At 34.6% G+C, this 16453-nt stretch overlaps 1 protein-coding gene across 8 annotated transcripts in view; it reads left to right on the top strand.

The window, feature by feature from the left end:
- DMD (dystrophin) overlaps positions 1-16453 on the top strand; it is a 1840970-nt gene that overhangs the window by 882840 nt on the left and 941677 nt on the right. For all 8 annotated transcript variants that reach the window (XM_045507265.2, XM_045507267.2, XM_045507235.2 and 5 more), the window contains one exon: positions 699-846. In XM_045507265.2, the coding sequence (XP_045363221.2) occupies positions 699-846 (148 nt within the window). The remainder of the gene's footprint in view (positions 1-698; positions 847-16453) is intronic.

Here is a 16453-nt window from a genome sequence, read left to right as displayed (position 1 = left end):
TCAGTCTCTTCTGTCACCAGAATATGACCACCTGCCTCCTTCTTAATACTCTTTTCATATGAGATGTTAACACATTACCTTGCACTAAATTCCTTCAGTATTCCAATTTAAAGTATTAGGGAATACAAGGAGACGTGAAGGGTAAGGTAAGACAACACGCATCATCTGTTTTAGACTAGCCTATCTGTTAGTTGGCAGATTGCTTACATCTGAGCCTATGTGTGAGTTACATCTGTCATCCTGGATGCTTGAGAATCTCAAGGAATACATTCCTTCAGGTCAAGAGCAATACTGAAATTGATAGACTTTATGAAATCGTTTAATGTTGATCCATAACATATTTTAAAATTGAGTATCTTGCTTCAAAATAATTTATTAGATGTTAATATATTTTTAAATTCCAGAATTAAAAAAAATTAAATGTGCTCATAGGGAAGAAAATATTAATACTCCATAATAGCTGTCTCTATTTTTGTTTCAATTATGAAATATATTCAATTTTAGAGGGAAAATTACAATCTTTTATTTTTATTTGTTCTTTCTAGTCAATATTAATTACTTCTGTTAAATGAAATTGAAATATACAAATGAGGAATATCAAAATAACATTCTTGTCAATACAATAAAAATTTATGCTATGTTGCTGTTACTTGTTTTATACACTCATATTTTTCTTGATCCATATTTTTTACTTCTAGGCAATTTGACAGATCTGTTGAAAAATGGCGACGATTTCATTATGATATGAAGATTTTTAATCAATGGCTAACAGAAGCTGAACAGTTTTTCAAAAAGACACAAATTCCTGAGAATTGGGAACATGCCAAATACAAATGGTATCTTAAGGTAAGTTTTTGAGTTTACATCTTTCAAACTGTCTATCTTCACCACAACATCACGACTGCTTAACTTCTTTAAGTTTAGGTTGTGAAGGAAAATGGAAATGTATAATTCCTGACTTTTGTTGTCATCACTGCACGTATCTTGATGATCATTTGGGAAGACTATGCAATGGACATTTTGTGTCAGAATGAGAGTTAGTCTGGTTTTATCTGATGAACTGCAAAGCATAATTGAATCTTTGATACAAGGAAGTATCTTTACAGCAGGGTGTCCTGTGGCTTTGGGGCAGTGTGTGTCTTTACCTTATGTTGGATCCTGTCTAGGAGGAGAACGTGTGTTATACTTAGCAATAATGTAGTTGCTAGAAATATCCATCATAAAATTACAGTTCTGTTTCCCTAAAGACAATGTGTGGTGATGTAGCAATATTTCTATATATTCTATTGACAGAATGCCTTCTGAGATAGTCCAGAGGCCAAAACAATGCAGAGTTAATTAGCAGTACTTATCGACTGTTTTATGTTTTTTGTTAATGGAAATGCAACATATGGATTATTACCAGTGTATAGTTTAATTCCAACTTGCTGTGTCTTTTGAGTATGCAGGTCAAGATAAATTTGATTGTGGAGGTTATAACTTAGATTACAAAATATATGGCTTAGATATAAGAAATACTATGTTTATTGCATCATCTTAAGTATTTTTGTGACTTTTTTTAGCTCAGATTTTTCAGGTAGCAATTTTCAGTCAAGTAGATTTGAATTGTGGCCCGATTTTAGTGCCAGAAAACACTGATTTGGTTAGATGAAAGCACAGAAAAAGGCAGTTTATTAAATAGTTAGACATTTCAAAGTGCTGGACTCATAAAAGCGATATCCTATTCAACTTTACAATTCTTCATTCTCAAACATTACTTGCATAGCAGGTATGCATTTTTGATATTAAGAATGTAAGCATTTAAACACCTATGTGTGTATAATCTGTGTAAACATAGAAAATGAATAATGTAAAAATCTTGTCTAATTATGTGTCTATCAATCAAAATTCTATACATGTCAGCATTGGCATTGCAGATGGAGGAAATTCATGGATTTCCAATCTGCCATCCTACAGAAAATACATTTTGTAATAGCACTAAAGTGAATTTTGAGCTAATGAAGCATCCCTAGGTCTCTGACTTAAAGGCAGAAATATAAGAAATATAAAGTATTCTTGGGGAGGTGTATAAACCTCTTGCCATTTTCAAAGATATCTGATGCAAGGTAGTTATATATTTTTAATCTGTTTTTATTTTTATAATAATATATACTCATCATGAAAAGTAAAGCAATGTAGAAGTATATATATATTTCAGGTGTGCATCTCACTCAGCAATGGATACAGAAGGTTTATTAAGGAGTGCTTTTGGGAATTGAGCAATTAGTTTATGATGTTCCTTGGTATAGTTTTGTTCATGTTTCTTGTTCTTGAGTTCTGTTAAGTTTCTTGGTTGGATCTGTGTGTTCATCAAATTTAAAAAATTTTGAGGCATTATTTAAAAAAAAATTGTCCCCTCCCCCTTTCAGGGACTCTGATAGCATATATGATTAGGTTGTTCACTGATATTCTGTTCTTTTTGTTTTCAGTCTTTTTTTCTCTGTAATTTTTTAACAGTTTCTTTTGTCAGCATCTTTTTCAATATGTTATCTATAGTTAATCCCATGTAGCATATATTTTTAACATGGACATTATTGTTTTGTGTGATTCAACACATTGTTGAAGTGTAATTTGGGTAATTTTACATCTTCCATATCTCTGCTCAACATGCCAGTCTTTGCTCTACCTTCTTGAAAATATGGAATGCAGTTATAACTTATAATGCTCTTTTCTACTAATTCTGTCATCTGTGTTTATTTTGGGTAAGTTTCAGGGTTTTTTTTTTTTGCCTCATTATGGGTGTTATTTTCCTATTTCTTTGAATGGCTGGTAATTTTTGACTGGATGCTAGATGTGAATTTTAACTTGTTGGGTGCTTTATATCTTTGTGCAGATAAGTACTATTGACCTTTGTGCTATAAGACTGTTAATTTACTTGGAAACAGTTTGATCTTTTTAGTGTCTTTCTTTTACACTTTGTGAGTTTTGAGCAGGACATCTGAAGTCTAGAGCCAATTTGTCCAACTGCTGAAGCAAAACCCTTCTGAGTACTTTCTCTGATGCTCTGTGAATGATGTTTTCCAGTGTGGCTGGCACTATTCCCAACTATATGTGAGCTCTGGTGGTTGTTCCCTTTAATCCTTTTGTGTAGTTCTTTCCCTAGACATGGGTAGTTTCTTCTCATTTAGGAGCTGATTGGGACTCAGATGATGACTGGAAGGGAGCTCTCTGTAGGTCTCCAATGTCCACTCTCTGTATCTCTCCTCTCTGGTACTCTGCCCCATGACTCTAGCCATCTTGACCTCCTCAGAGTCCCAACTCCATTTCGTCAACTCAAGGAGACCTCCTGGCTTTGTGAGAGTGCCTTCATCCTTTGTCATAGCCTGGAACTCTCTCTAGACAGTAAGCTAGGGCAATTGTAGGGCTCACCTCATTTGTTTCTAATTTCTCATAGATCACTGTCTTTCGTTGCCTGAATGTCCAATGTCTTCAAACCATTGTTTCATATAGTTTGTTCATTTTTAACAGTTTTTAGCCAAAAAGTTAAATCTGATCCCTGTTGCTCCAATTTGGCCAGAAGCGGAGATCCAAAACAAATGCTTTTATGTCGTTTGATCTTTTGGTATGTGTTTACTTCCATACAATTCTAAAACTATACAATAATTTTAATTGCCTTGAGAATGTCAGAGGTCTCCACTTCTTGACTGTGGGGTTTAGTTAAAATTTTAAACATTTTATCACAACTTTTTCCCCTTAATTGTAGAATTTCTTTAAAAAGATTATTTCATTTAGTCTATTTTTTACTCAATGTATACATAAAATAAGAAAAGGAATTCTGAATGTCAGGAAAATTTTTTCTAGCTAAGTAACTGTGAATTATATTACTAATCTTCTAAGGAGTTAAGATATTTGATTAGAAAGGTCCAGAATCATGCACATACACATTTGCGTGCATTCATGGACACACAGGCACAAAAGACACCTGGGATTGTCTTTTCATTCTCATGAGTCCCAGAAAAAGTGTTCAGAAAGACACTGTAAGGCACTTCCACTGATAAGACAAATAGAATCTGTGGTAATTTCAGCTATGTTGGTTATTATCATTGTTGATTAAGTAATAATGAGTAAGAGAAAGAGTTTATATTTTTGATGAGAAATTATTTTAGTTAACAGAATGTAGACAGATTTGTTACCCTGAACCAGTAATGGTTACTTTAAGAATATCAATCAGGCAGGCCATATACTAAACAGATATATACAGGGGTACACTGGAGTTTGAAGCCTCGTGTGTATAATTTTCAGCACAGATATAATATCTAGATATGAAATAAAATAATAGATAGGTACATGTTACAAGTTTGTCTCTATGTACTTCTGTCGAAGTTCATTTTATTTATCTTTTTAACTTAAAAAAAAAGACAAATCAATTTCCTATTGACACTTGGTGTTGTAATTAAAAATAAAGTGACCACCAATACCAGAAAGATCATTTGGTTCCATGTAACTCAACTATTTTTTTCTCCATCACAAGTGAATGATACAATTAAATATATGAATTAATATTTTTCAAGATATTCCAAAGAATATGCCATGCCATGCCACCATGGGGAACCTCTAAAAACATCACATTTTTTTACATGAGAAAATACCAAACATGTTACATGCCACTAAAAATTGGTTTGTTAATAAAATTTATTCAGTTATTTATGTATCTATTTAATAGTCAGTCAACAAGTAGTAATTGAGTGCACAAGCAAAATTTGATTACCCATAAAATAGTGCATGCCACATTAGTCTCTAGGGGACGTTTAGAAAATTGGCTAAGAGGTTGGAAGCCAGATTCAGAAAGTATGGGCTCAAATCTCAGCTCCTGTAGTTCCTTTAATAGCTGCAGAATCTTGGGAAAGTGTCTTAAGTCTCTATGTTTCTGTTTTCTCTTTTCTTAAATAGTATTAAAAATGAAATGTGCATAAAGCACTTAGAAATGCATTTTCTGCAAAACAATTGCTCTTTAAATGTAAGATCTTATTATAGCTAATCATACTTCATAAGTGACTAACCTATATCTATGAGAACAAAAATGTATTTACTGATTTTCTGTGCCCAAACAGCTGAAATGCAGATTAAATAACCTGGCAATTTCAGTAAACCTCATTTTTATGACTTACACTATTTTTTGATGTATATAGTTCTTGGATTAGGAATTGAGGAAAATTCCAGTTTAGCCAAACAAATCTTCCTCAGAAAGCTGACACATCTGCTTACTTTTTAGAGCTAACAAGAATAAATGTTAATGGGAGGTTTCAGAGGAAAAACTGAGTACCATGAAGGGAAGTTATGAAAATAATATTAACTCATATAAGTGACAGAGTGAATTGGTATGCCAACAAGAACATTGGCTGAAAACAGAAATGTAGAACTCATACCATGCCCTGACATTTAGCTCTACATGTTCTTCTAGAGTAGAAAGAAATAAGTTTAAATCATGGGCTGTTATTTTAACAGAGTTCAAAGTTCTTGAAGTTGATGGTAGAAATAATAAAAATCACTATTAGATCGCATGTTTAAAAGAGTATAATATTCTTGCTATTAATGGAAATGGAACCTGTTTATTTTATGGGATAAGGCTGTTTAGTGAAACATACTAAAAATTAACAGCGCTTTCTAAAGAACGTTGCCATGAGCAAGCATGAGACCTTGAAATCCTAAGAATTCCTTTTAAAATTAACCTAAGAAAGTAAACAGAAGTAGAATTATTTAGATGAAACTTTTTCGGCTTTAAATCAATGAGTGGCAAGCAAACATAGGGAGTGAAACCGCAATGTGTTAATGTGACATGAGTTAACTGCTGTTTTTAGGCAGTATATTACCTTCTTAATTAGTTTTCTGGTGTATCTTTCAATATTACTGTGTTTCACTCCTCCATAATATATATTATATGGTAGAAGTGCAGTGTATTTATATATATATATATAAAACTGTAAATAAATTCAATTAAAAGCTTTTTACTTTTAATGTAATGATACATTTTAATTCATTGTGACTTAAGTCAACTTGGATCAAGTATGTCATATTGCAATGTTCATGTAAACCATCAAATCTCAAAAAAACTGCTTAAATGCATGTTCTAGTTAAGAAAAATACATTTTTTCTTTTCTGAAATTGGAAATTTGCATGGAGAATGGAAAATTACATATAAACAGTAGAGTTGTAACTTGTGAACATTACTGTGATCTCTCAGGTGAGGAAATAAATCAGGGGGAAAAAAAGGCACTGGTGTCTTGGAGTTTGAGGAGAGAAGGCAAGGAAGAGTCTTAGAGAGTCAAAGACAAGTTTAGCTGCTCTTCAGCTCTGCTATACCCTGGCTATTTGTGATGAAAGAAAATTCTAAAGCACTTTGCAAAGGACCCAGTTCTTACAGTTAAGGTTGAAAGAACACATTAGTGTTAGGTAACTCTTGCCCCAAAGTTTGAGACAAGTGAGTCCATAAAGGGTAACTTCCTCTTAGAGGAAACACCCAGAGTTTCTAATTCTTCTCACCCTGCTTTCTGAGCTTGCAGCCTAAAAAGCCCTCAAGTAGTGGGTGCCATCATTGAAAAACCATTGGTTTGCCCAGAAACAAAGAGTGCTGTATGGATGTATATATGTCCCTAACTCTTTCTGCTCTAGTGAGTTTTTCTGCTTTTATTTGAGTGTACATTAATACTTAATTAGTAATCTACTTCCCCAAAGGATTCTATAGGAGATAACTAACTTTGAATTAATATGGATTGAATCAAAGGCTATCTAGAAAAAAGGCATATGGTGTAAAAGACCAAATTGAATACAAGTATGTTTTCTGTATAGTCAGTTTTTACAGTGCTGATTCTACCAGCTGGCTGGTGAGTTTGACGGCTTCTTAATGACCACGCTGCTGGGATTCAAATGCTGATAGAAACTTTGACGGAAAAATCATCAGAATAAAAATTTCTGCCATCTGTTGCCCTTCATTGGGACCCCAATGTTAAGAATAATTCATACTATTGCTGGTCCTTTATATTTTCGCAGCAGTAAAACTATGTAAGATTTTGTTTGGTGATCACAAAACTACCCTGATTTCTGTAACTAGATGATGTACACTAACAAGGGAATCAGCATGAAAATTTACTGTGAAGAGAATTTGTCTCTAGTTACTCGCTTTAGTGTTGCAGTGATGTGCAAGTATGGGAGTACACCTTAAAGTAAGCTTTCCAATGTTACTAGCTGCTAGTGGCATGAGAATTTAGTCTCTTAAAACAGTTAAACAGTTGGGTATTTCCTTCTTATGTAAATATTGTTAGCCTTTTATCACTGCTTAGAAGTGCCTGTACAACTTCTTGGCTCCTGTGCATGTTTTCAGAAGTAGTAAATAACAGATTTAATGGGAATTCAGAGAGGGACTCTAAATTGGTACCCATCAAATGTGTCTTTCATAAAATAAATATATTAAAATATTCAGATAATTTAAATGACTTGTTCTTAAAGTTCTGTTGTCCAGCATAGTATGTCTAAGAAGATGACAGATTGGTATACATTATGGGAAAGAAGCAAGAACCAAAACTAGAACTTACTGTAATAGCCACAGCAGTAAAGAACTGCTTAAAATGCATGGAAAAACATATCATCCCTAAGGGATTCTTATTCTTAAAGTAAGAAATTATCAAGAGAGTAAGAATCTACCCAAAAAAAAAAAAAATGAAGCATGCTAATTTCAAATTCTAAATTAGAAAAAAAAAAAAAGCCCTGCTCCCATCAACACGGAAGCAGTGTGAAGGAGAAATTATTTAATGAAAAATTGGATTAATGCTAATATAAGCAATTTTTATGAAGTATACTACTTTGCAAAGAGGATGTTCCAGCCACTGATCTCAGTGCTGATTTTCTTGCATACTTTCTCAATATTCCTTCTAATGCTAGTTCCTACTACTTAACTTGCTTTTCTCTTTGCTAGAGGCTCTACCCTATTCCCAGTCTTTATCCCCTATGTCCTAATCACCTTCCTCTAAGGACTTTTATACACTTTTCTTTACTTACATATGTCTGTGTTCTGATGTTATCTTCTCAGATATGCCTTTTGTAATTTCTCGTGTTTGAAAGAGATCATACACACATACATATATATACACATAGGCTTAATTTCTCTCCAAATTATCCTGCTTTACTTTCTTCATAACACTGTCATTAGCTGAAATTATAATATATATTTGCATGTTTATTATCTTTATTTCCTACTAGAATGTAAGTCTTGTAGGGACCTTGTCTTTCTTGGTCACCAATATATCTTCAGTACATAGAACAATCTCTTTGTACATAGCACATATAATACTCATTATAATGAATAATTTGGTAAATGAAAGAATTATATTTTCATGCTATTATTTTCTTAGGCAAACTATCCCCAGACTTGTCCTTTCTCCCATTTTTATTCCATCTCATATTCATGAAATTCTTCCTTACATTGAGCTGCCCCCTCCTCTTTTTTGTAGAGTACTTGAAATTTTCCTATTTACTTAGAGTTTAACAACATTATGGCTCCATTCTCTTACCCTCTAAGCATATCATAAATATCAAAACCCATTCAACAAGTATTTGTGTGAGCCTACTGTGTGCAAGACAGATTCTTTGCTTGCTACTAGGAATACAGACTTGACAAAATGCCCCCTTTCCCTTAATAAGCTCACAGGCTCATGTGTTCAGCATAGTAAGGCCAAGGTAGAAACACATGGCAATATGTAAACACTCCAGAAAGTCCTGGAACCAGCCTAGGGGAATGGGAGCTTTTTCTACAGCAGTTATCTGTGTCCTTTAGTCTTTCTTGATGCTCCTCCATTATACCTCTGGGATTCCCAAACTCAATTGGGAGAACAAGACTTTGGGAAACAGGAAAAAGCAATGCTGTAAAAGGCAGCATAAGGAAAGAGCTAGTTGTGAACAAGTCATACCAAGAGAGTGAGAAAATGTTCTGACATGAGTTGTAAATTTTGAACGATGATAAAATTGACAAATTATAGTACGAGAGGCCTGTTCACAGATGAGTTGGTTCAGGATGAACTATTCATCAAGCTGAATAGCAAGTATCTAGTCATAAGAATAGTAAATCTTCCTACTATATACAAATTATAGGTACAAGCCAGAAACTGGGATTGTTTGCAAACATCATAGTTAACAAATTTTTAAATTCTTTCTCTTTTGTGAGGCTATAATTGAAGCTATTTTATTAGCAGTGAATTTATATTAAGGTCTTCTGATCAAAACCAACAAGGAACAAGGACATGGGTGACTGAAACATATTTGGTGAGTCTGATATGAATGTATATCTATATGGTAGCATATTTCCCCCTTGAGGTTTTATTAGCTCGCTATTACTTTTTATTTGTCAATAGACAATTTTAGTTTATAAATTTACAGTACTGCAAATTTTAGTTCCCTCCTTGTCCTACACTTAGTCATTCATTTTACTTAACCAGACTCATTTTGAAGAATATTTCAAACTGAAGCTGAAACAGACTGATGTGCTACCATAGAATCTAGGACTCTGTGTGGAACATTGAGCTGGTTATTATTAGAATAGGTATCTCACCTATGACATCCCTTGGATGTCTGGCATCTAAAGGAATTTTGATATAATACCTAGTACATTAAATATTATTGATCCTATGAATATTAAATTCTTCAGAAGAGGAATCGTATGGGGCCAAATCCTGCCAGCCACCTGTTTTTGTAAATAAAGTTTTATTGGAGCTCAATCACAACTTATTTATTTACAAATTGCTTATGGCTACTATCTGGTGACAAAGGCTGTAATAAGTAGTTACCACAGAGACTGCCTGGCATGCAAAGGCCAAAATATTAACTATGTAGCTCTTTGCAGAAAAAGTTTGCTACCTCCTGCTTTAGAAGATAGAATAATGAAAAGTTGCGATAAAAATGCAAGTATTCCTTCTTACTCTCTCTTTAAACATTCTTTGTTACTTGAGATAATGGAGAAATAGACTTCAGTCATGCTCATCAAACACCAAAAATCACGGTAACAAAAACGTAAATCAATATCGGCTTGTTATTTAAGTCAACATTCAACTTCATGCATTAAGAGAAGGGGTTTGATTAAAATTAAAAAAGAAACTTTAAAGTCACTTAAATACTGTGCAGTGGAAGTAGACATTTTTGAAGAGTGTATAGCAACTGTTCTCCCTACTTGATAGTACCCCCAGTTTCTCTTGGGTACCTGAGCAGCCTTCATGAGACAATCAATCAAGTATTCTATCCAAGAGGGTTACATCTCAGTGGTCCTAAGCATAGACCCTAAGCCTGGCTAATTATATTCTTTCTTGAGACTTTTCATCTTAAAGTAAGTGATAAGGTTGGAATTCATCCATTCTAATGAGAATGCTACCCTTGCTGTGGTGACCCTCTTAGGCCCTGCCTGTTCCAAACCTGATTCTTTTATTTACCCTTCCATCCTGTAAACCCCTCCATTCCCTTACCCTGAATTTCCTTATTGGCAGAGGCAGTTTTTGTTGCTTATAAATGAAGAACTCTAATGGAAACCTACTGTTATCAGAGAACCTCTTCTTTTAGCTGGGTTCCTTTTGTAAAGAAGTTTTCTTTCCTTGGAGAGCCTGCAAAACACAACCATTTGCATGTAATGAACAGTTTGCAATACTTTGAGATTGATGTGCAATTTCTATTTGACAAGAGAGAAACAATTAGGATCAACTGTGGTCATACATTCCAGAATAGTGATGTTGTTTCCACACTTTAAGTGTTGTTGGATCATTGTATAGGATTCATAATTTTGTCCTGTTGTACCCACTTTTGCATTACCATTTAGTCTTAATTTAGTTTACACAATTAAAAGTTTTTAGGTAATTTGTTCTTATTGCTACTTACACATTAAAATGTCTACAGGCTGTGAAAATGAATAAATTTAATGTTTCAGTATAGTTCTCCAAATCCTGGCATTACAATTAATAGTACAGGCTTATATTGTATCGTAAATCCTAGTTAGCATGGATTTATTTTGAAAATCCCATTTTACTGCTATTTTTAAATAATACATTTACAAACATTTTATCCTTGAATTTTTGTTTTTAAATAATACGGCTTTTGTATGTGCTCACAAAAGGACAATATATGTATTTTTAAATACTAATAATGGATTACTGAAACAACCTTTAAAACAGCACAATTGTTAAAAAATAATAAGCTCTACAGTATGATTTAACAAAGGCTTGTAAGCATTTGTTTAAGAGCTGTATACTATAGTGAGCAAATTCTACCAATCCATAGTCCATAGGAATTTGCAATTTTTATCTCATAATCAGGGCTATTCCTAAAAGAATGTTTAAAGCAATTCAACCAATACATAACCACCCAAGATAATTTCACTAAAGGAGGCTGGACTATTGAAATCTTTTTTTCACTAAATGAGGCTGGACTGTTGGAATCTTTTATAGTCTCCTTGGGTATTGGTAGGAACAGAAATTTTGAAATAGAATTGTAATGATGTTCAAAGAAGAGTACATCACACCATCCACTCCACGATGTGTGGTGCTCAGGAGGCTAACATTTAGTTGTCCCACCCAAGGGATGGAGCTGCCCATAAGATTACTTGTATTTTAGACAACTCGTGTACCACCACTATGTTGGAACATTTAGCCCTAGCTAGTCCTTATATTTCAATTAACCCTTAAAATCAATATATTTATTCAGCTAACTTTTACTTTGGAGCTGCTCTGTGTCAGACTCTGTGCTGGGCGCTCAGGGCATCAAAATTAACACAATCCCAGTCTACTCACAGAGGAGTCAAGGTTCACTAAATTGATGGACATTGGGGATGGGTTTTGGACAAGAAAAGAATAAATTACTGGCAAGAAGATTGGGAAAAGCTTCACAGAGGAGGTGATGAGGGCAGGGCCTACATCCAGAAAAAGGGAAAAACACTTTTAAAGTGATAGTGTTACGAAAAATTGTGATATGATTAGGACATGATGAGAGATGTACTCTTGGGCAGATTATAAATCCATGGAAAGAAATGATGCTTAGGACTCATTTCCTTTTTTGTTGGTTATGTTTTTGTTTTTCTATTTTGTTTTAATCTAGTGGGCTAGTTATTTTCCAAACTCTGAGTCATGAAATCAATTTGTGGATCACTACCAGCATTGTTTAGTGAAACAAAATAGAAAGCATCAGGGTTCATCACACACAGGAAAGTACTGTTTCATAGTTTTTGTTTCTATCGAGTGTATGTGTGTGTGTGTGTGTGTGTGTGTGTGTGTGTGTTGGGTTGTTTCTGATTGAGTGTCACAAGGTATCAATATGATGACTGTAAGAAAACAATTTATTTAAAAAAAAATTAAGAAGCCAGTTTAAGAATGGTTAATTTGGGAAGATGATATAAAATCAGTTTTACAAAAACATGCATAGAAAGATGTAACAGAAGGTTTATTTTACTGCAGTAGTGTTTAAAGTTGATCTTAGTGCCTTTCTATTTAAAGATCATAAGAAATTTTATTTGATGTGATTCTCAAAAGAAAACCCAGAAAAGTAAGTAGAAAAGGTATTCTTACAATGTAACATTTTATAAGGTTCAGAACAGTTAAGTATTTTACCCCAAATCACAAGGCAAATAAATGAAGACCTCGGGATATGAATGTCACGTTGCTTACTGACCATCAGCTAGAAGTGTTGGGGAAAATAATAAAGAGGATAATATTCACCACCCACTATATAGGGCAAGGCCCTTCTAAGAGGCCTTACAGATAATAAGTAATAAAGATGAAACTTCTTTCATCCATAAAAATGCTATTTAGTGATAAGTATAACCATAATTAAACCCCTCTTATGTCATTATCAGTAAGGATGAGACATAACATCTTTATTACTATGGGTTATAATTTGACCCATAGTACATCAAAATCAGAGTATTAGGAGGGGTTATTTTTATTATTAGAGATGATGTTAGGGTTGTTAATGATGACAATAACATTAGTCATAATGTAATAAGGTGCTTTATAATTTATGAAGCACTTTCAGTTACATAGTCATATTAATCTTTTGTTGAGATATAGATTTAAGGGATTCTTTATTACTATAAGATGCAGGTTATTGAGGGAACAGAAAATACAAGGACACCCATTTACTTCTCCATGATTTGGAACAAAAGTCAAGTTTTGGTAGAAGGGCAGAATTTGGTCAGTAGCTGTCATATATGGAAAACATAGGCATTGGTCTGTGTGTAGTGAGGGCTGGTGTTCTCCAAGAAAACCCTGTTGGTGAAAGGCCCTTAGTTCCCTCAGGGCAGATTCCCTTTGAGAATCGTAGCCCATTATTTACTGTTTGCCTCCCTTTCAGAATGCTCTCTGGATAAAACTCACCATGACATATGTGGTCCCTTCAAGGCCAGATTGTTTTCCCTTAACATTGTATGGCTATGGCTATCATCAACATTCCTCTGCTTATTCAACATGTTTTTGTCAAGTGTCAGGACAGTGGTGTATACCAAAAGTGTCAACACTGAGTCAGACAGCGCTTCATGTGCAGTGGCCTTACATCAGTAGGGGAGGCAGACTGTCTCTGGGTGAGGGGATGAGGAATCTATCACAGTTCCAACACTCAGGGAAGTTAGTCTAGTGCAGAGAGGGATAGATATATAAACCTCAAAGTTGATATAACCCAATTCTGAGATTCTGTACTCACGGTATTTATAAAGTCCTATGAGAACAGGGAAGAGAGATGACGAGCTCTATCTGGAAGGCTAACGAAGTCTTTTCACCATAAGCAGGCAGTTTTTTCAAGGAGAAAGATGAAAGAGTATCCTTGATCGTGAGAACACATGTTCAAAAACCAGGTAGCCACACAAAATGTAGGTTGTTAGGAGAACGGAAATGACTTTAAGTGGCAATAACTTACGGAGCTCAGGTCTCAGGCGGAAGGTGGTAGTTCAGGCTGGATAGGCAGCTTTGGAACACTTTGTGAAGGACCTTACAAGATACATGCATGTAAATGAGCAATTGATATTTTTAAGTGGAGGAGTGTCTGTACAAGATTTGAAGCTTTAAAGGTAAGCTTGTTTAGGATACTTGTGGTTTCTTGTGTACTACCAAGTTTTTTGCATTATAACTTTGGTGAGAACTTTTAAAGACAAACTGGCTTAATTCTTGAATAAGTGCAACTTCAACTCATTATTAACAAGAACATGTGTGACAGATTTTGTGATCCTGTTGTGCTTATTTTGTTTCTAGATATTCCGCATGTAAACAATTTTTAAGTGGTTTATTTCTACTTCATTATCCGTCTGAAGGCATTGTGTGTGTGTTTTCTGTTTGAAAATAAAGCAGCCAGTATGATTCAGATGGACTTAACTGTGATCATAAAGTATTCAAGAGTCTTACATTAAAAGACAACATTACTAATTAATAACATAGGGAGAAAACTGGGGTTTTTGCATCTCATTGTCACCTTTCCTCAAATCAGAGATTAAGCTCTAGCTGCCAAAAGAGGCAGTGGTTACCTGCATAGTGGTTACCATCATGGGTTCTAAGCTGGTTGAATTTTGCCAGGCAACACTCTCAATATAGTTAAACACAAATTTGTAGAGGAACTACTGTGTGCTAAATACTATTCCAGGAAATAGGGATCCAGTAGTGAAACAAAACAAGTGTGTGTTCTCATAGAGTTCTCAAAAGAGAAGTAAGGGAAGGATTCTGTAGTGATATCCCCATCTTTAATTTCCTCCTCCAAAATAATCTTCTCTGAGAAATAAAATCCCTCATAAGCTATATCTGTCAACACTTTAATAATCATTTAGCAGTTCTCAGTCATTTCTACCTTTTGGTTGATGGGAACTTAGAAGCCCAACTCTCTCATTGCCCTGAACTGTTCATGAAATAGAGAGGGGAATGACTTTCCCTGTATAAGTGTTGGGCTATTGCTGTCAATCAGAAAGGGCCATAAGCAAGGTGCCAGGGTCTAGGAGATTGGTCCTCCCATCAAGAGGATGGAAGGAGTGGAGGGAAGAATGAATAGTGTGAGAGATGAAGGGTCATCTGCTGAAGAAGAAATTACAGCTATAACAGGAGTAGAAAAGTTATCCTTAGCATCTTCCCTAGACAGTCTTTGGCTTTGTTTGCATGGTCAACATTTCACTCATTTTCTCGTTTATTTCTCAAATAACTGAATGAAATAAGAATTTTAAATCCAAATTCTGGAGAGTTAAGGAACTTTCCAGGAGATAATCCAACTATCATCTCCTGGGCAGAGAGTTCTACAGCTTGTGTAGAAATTGTTTCACCCTTACAGGAAAAAGAAAATACACAGGCTGAGGCAGTGATGTAGTCACTAATAGTACATCTGCGAAATAATGGAATGAAGTATTGTACCATGAACAATATATTCAAAATTCCTGGGCTCTACCTCACTTTGAAATGTCCCATTTGTGTGAATGCTAAAGTTTTTGTGTATCTTCCAAGTTCTAACAGCATCACATCTACACTGAGCTGATTCAAGCTTTGTTAGGGAGAAAGATGTGTTCATGGGATGAGTTCTGGGGTCTCTTTCAAGTAGATAAATGTTTTCTAAAGTTGCACAATCTTAAGAATCACAATATAGTTCTCTCTCTTGAGCTGCCATGTCCAGTTCAGTAGCTACTAGTCACACGGAGTACTGATCTTTTGAAATGCAGCTAATCTGAATTGAGATGGATAGTGAGTGGAAAACACACACTGGGTTTTGAAGACTTAATAAGAATAGAGAAGGAAGTAAACTATCTCATTCCAGGTTAAAATGATACTGCTTTGTCATCCTGGAGTAAACAAAATATACTATTAAAAGTAAATTGACCTGTTTCTTTTTACTTTTTTGATGTGGCTATTGGAAATTTTGAAATTTCACATGTGATTTGCATTCGGTTAGTCAATGCTGCTCTTCAGAGTTTGATGGGCTTAGTTTAGAATCAAGTTCTATTTAGTAAGCCAAAGTGTTTTTGTTTTTGTTTTTGTTTTTTTAATAATCAGGAAACTTTGGGATGTTTTGTAGGGAAATATATAAGTGATCCTCATTGTAAAAGCTGGTGGGAAAAGCTGACTGGAGTGAGGATGGGAGGAGAAGGGATTAGAAACTGCTCCACTTTCCCAGCATCATCTCTTTCCTAGCCTTTTCCTTTTCCTTCTTTCATCCCAAGTCAGCACTGCAGAATTCACAGTCAGTGTTCTGACTTAGGAACAGACTTAGAAGTGTAAATAGTCTCAACTCTCCTCCAGGCTTTTATACTTAAAAAGGGAGAAGTTGTTCAAGATCAAGGGTAACTGTACAATTTGTGGAATAAGTGGAGGGGGGTATGTTTTTGAGACAGGAATTTCAGATACTTCTGATATGCAGCTGCTAGGATCCCTCCCTTTTAACAGAAGTTCAAATAGGAATAAAATGTGTGGAATTGGCATTATTTGGTAACTTGCAA

This window comes from Camelus bactrianus, chromosome X (genome assembly GCF_048773025.1).
Source record: "Camelus bactrianus isolate YW-2024 breed Bactrian camel chromosome X, ASM4877302v1, whole genome shotgun sequence".
NCBI classification, from domain to species: Eukaryota; Metazoa; Chordata; class Mammalia; order Artiodactyla; family Camelidae; genus Camelus; species Camelus bactrianus.
This window is presented reverse-complemented; position numbering and strand designations above follow the sequence as displayed.